The sequence below is a fragment of the Alligator sinensis genome, unplaced genomic scaffold (assembly GCF_000455745.1).
Source record: "Alligator sinensis unplaced genomic scaffold, ASM45574v1 scaffold530_1, whole genome shotgun sequence".
Classification (NCBI taxonomy): domain Eukaryota; kingdom Metazoa; phylum Chordata; order Crocodylia; family Alligatoridae; genus Alligator; species Alligator sinensis.
The window spans coordinates 306,067-309,226 of record NW_005842673.1 but is presented as its reverse complement, the minus strand read 5'-3'; the positions used below and the strand labels follow the sequence as shown (position 1 = coordinate 309,226).

At 36.2% G+C, this 3,160-nt stretch overlaps 1 protein-coding gene across 1 annotated transcript in view; it reads left to right on the top strand.

Moving 5' to 3' along the window:
- The first annotated feature begins 257 nt into the window (after positions 1 to 257).
- GABRG2 (gamma-aminobutyric acid type A receptor gamma2 subunit) overlaps positions 258 to 3,160 on the top strand; it is a 127,573-nt gene continuing 124,670 nt past the window's right edge. Inside the window, exon 1 of the mRNA XM_006033876.1 lies at positions 258 to 364. Within this exon, the coding sequence (XP_006033938.1) occupies positions 258 to 364 (107 nt within the window). The remainder of the gene's footprint in view (positions 365 to 3,160) is intronic.

The window sequence follows — 3,160 nt, the reverse complement described above, 5'->3', positions numbered from 1 at the left end:
ATTGTTCCCCTTCCTTTGGAAGCTGCTGCCTGCTGCCTGAGCTGACGTTTTTTGATTGTATCTGCAAAGGGCTTGTGCAGATCTGATTTCTGCCCCCCTGAATATTAATCCATGCAGCTGGGTGCAATGTATCATCCCACTGATGGGACCCGGTAGGGGGGGAAACCACCACCACCAAAAAAAAATAAAAGAAGGGGACGGATCCATCTGCAAACCAAGAGGAAAAGGGAAAAAAAGGGGGGGGGAGAAAAAGAGAGATGTTTCCTTCAAATCCAACAAGCCTGGGAAGCAGTGCACTCTTGAATCCTGCATTTTCTCTCAAAATGATGGTGTGGGCACTTGTGTTCCTCTCTCTCATCCAGTGGTAAGATGTGCTTTCTGCTTCTGTTTGCTGGTTGGGGGGGGGGGGGGGGGGGGGGGGGGGGAGGGTTGGGGGGCGAAGATGCTGTTTGCAAATGCAGAGGGCTGTAGTGAGAATGTTAAAGGTTTGGGGAGTAGCTTTGCCTTCATCTATCTCCTTCACTGTTGCTATGTTTTATTTGCCTTATAAGTGTGGTATTGAGAGGAATGGGGAAGCTAAACAGTGGGTATCTATAATGGTGGTACATGCCCAGGTTTTGCATGGAATTTGATGCCATGTTAATGAAGCCTTTTTTCTTTGATTTAACATTTGTTATAATGCACAGTTATTGTAATGCCCTGTTTTGTGGGTAGAATATCACTATATTCATACTTGCTTCCACCTAAGCAGGCACATCATGGCTGTGCTTGGGCTTTTGACTCTGTATTTATGTTTCTTCAGTACCTAAGAAAGCAAGTATAAACATTTAGGACCAAGGACAGCAATCCAGTCCAGTATGCAGCCTTCTCTGGATAGAGGAATCTAGTGCTGATCTGCATTTCTCAATTAGTGATGGCATTTAGAGCCAATGGAGTAGGCAACGGGATGTAATATCAGAGTGTACATTATCCACAATGTCAGTTATATTAACCAAATATTTACATTGCTATTATAACCTATGTGTTCCTTATAGACAGATACTGACACGCATACTGTATATAGAGCCCTGTGTGTGCACTGTGTGTTGTATTATATTGTATATCTAAATGTAAATAGAAAAAAAAAATCTTACTAGCAGAGGAAGAAAGAGGCGATGTGTATGTGTGTGTGTGGTGGTGGTGGTGGGAAAGGGGGGAGGGGGAAGTTGAGTGTTGCTGCAGTGCCAAGCATTATGCTGAACCAAGCATTCTTATAAAAATTGTGGACTGTGTATTTAACAGGTTAGGTGACAAATTAACATTGTATTACAAAGTACCTGGCCAGTCATGTTCTAAAAGCATCTTTTCCACAATCACACAAGCTCTTTTTTCTTTGATATACTAAGGCAGGTAGTATCCACACCCTGTTATATTTTAAATAATTAGTATAGAAACAAATGGGCTAATAGTTCATATATACCTTCCCTCTTACCTTCTCTGTACACTGCCATATTGAAAATAAGCTACCACAATTTTTATTAATATTTTTAAAAATAAAAATCAGTCTGACATTTTCAGAACAATGATTTTATTCCAAGGCAGAAAGCTTTGTTTTCTTATGCACAGAAACAAAATGTTATTTTCTTTCTGAATGATTTTCCCACAGCACCAAATCAAATGTAGAATGACTGGCAATGGAGCATAAGTGTGGTACTGATAAAAAAACTTGTTGAACCTAGGAGAAAACATTTTGTTGAGTTACAGGGTAGATATAGGTTTTCTCTGAATACTTAAGAATGCCTCACTATTAAAACAACTGAAACAATAGGAAAAATAACTTTACTGGCAATTAAAGGGAAAAGCACCCTGAATAAACAGAGCGGCCTTCACTTGAGGTAAAGTCAATGTTTACATTGTTACATGCGTCTCTTCCTTCTTTACTGGAAAATATGCTAGTTTGCACACACATTCCCAGATTATACTATCATTTTATTTCAAATAGAATACAAGCAGATACTTTGGTAAAAAATGTTCTATTCATCTTGTTGGTATCTCAATGAATGCATTTGAGAAATATTTTTTCATGCCTTCACCAGCCATAAAAAAACAAACAAAACAAAAAAACCGCAACCTTTCACTTAAGAATTGGTATATGCAGACCCACCAAAACTAAGAGATTTCTATTACGGTGATATTTGAGATGGTTTTGATGTAACTTCACTCACTTCACATTTAGGAAAGTAAGAACCAGTCATCTTAAAATGTCATCATGTTAAAAAAGTAAAGTTAATCATTACTTCATTAAAATTATTTCAAATGCATTAGATTGGGACAGGAACTTTAATAATGAAGATAATAAAATACATCTTTCTCCTTCTAATGTAAAGGGAATTTTAATATTAAAATATTAGTCTTCAGAACATATGGAAGAAGAGATTTGGAGAAGTTGTTCTGGATCTGATTTATTCATAAAAGGTATTTAAGGAGTCTAATACCCTGGCAATATTGAAAACTTAACAAAGAACATTTTTGTCTGTTGCTGCTTGATGTAACAGTTGTCTTGAAACATAGAACTCCTAAATATTTATGGCTAATTAGAACAAAGCACTCACACATGTGCTTCATAATAAGTATGTGAGTACATTTACTGACATCATTAGGACTATAAACACCAGAAGTTAACCAGAGTTAAATTGGTGTATCTAGAGTTAAACTGGGCCCAGAATAAATAAAACCACATAAAATCTATCTAAAAAAACCTCTTGGGGTATTTTTGACTAATAAGGCAAACAAATAAACAGAGCAAGTTATTTTAGGAAGAGGAGTTCACTTGTTGCACTTTTTTGACATCTAAAAGATTAAAAAGAGACCGGGAATAATACAATAACTTTTTTTTTTTTGGTTTGTTTGCTTTTGATTTACATCAGAGTTTTGCCATTGGCTTCAGGGACACAGTTTCATTTATCACAGAAAAGTGACAGAATAGTGGAGCACATTACCTCAGTGACTGAACTTCTGTATTAGTTTATTATTTTCTTATTAATGCTTGCACAAAGAGCACTTTTATGACTGTACACACTAAAGTTTTAAGATATGCTTTGTTACAGCTTCATTTTCATGAAAACTATTATATTACCTAAAAAAATATGTTTACTACATAATTTAGGCTGATTCTCTTTCC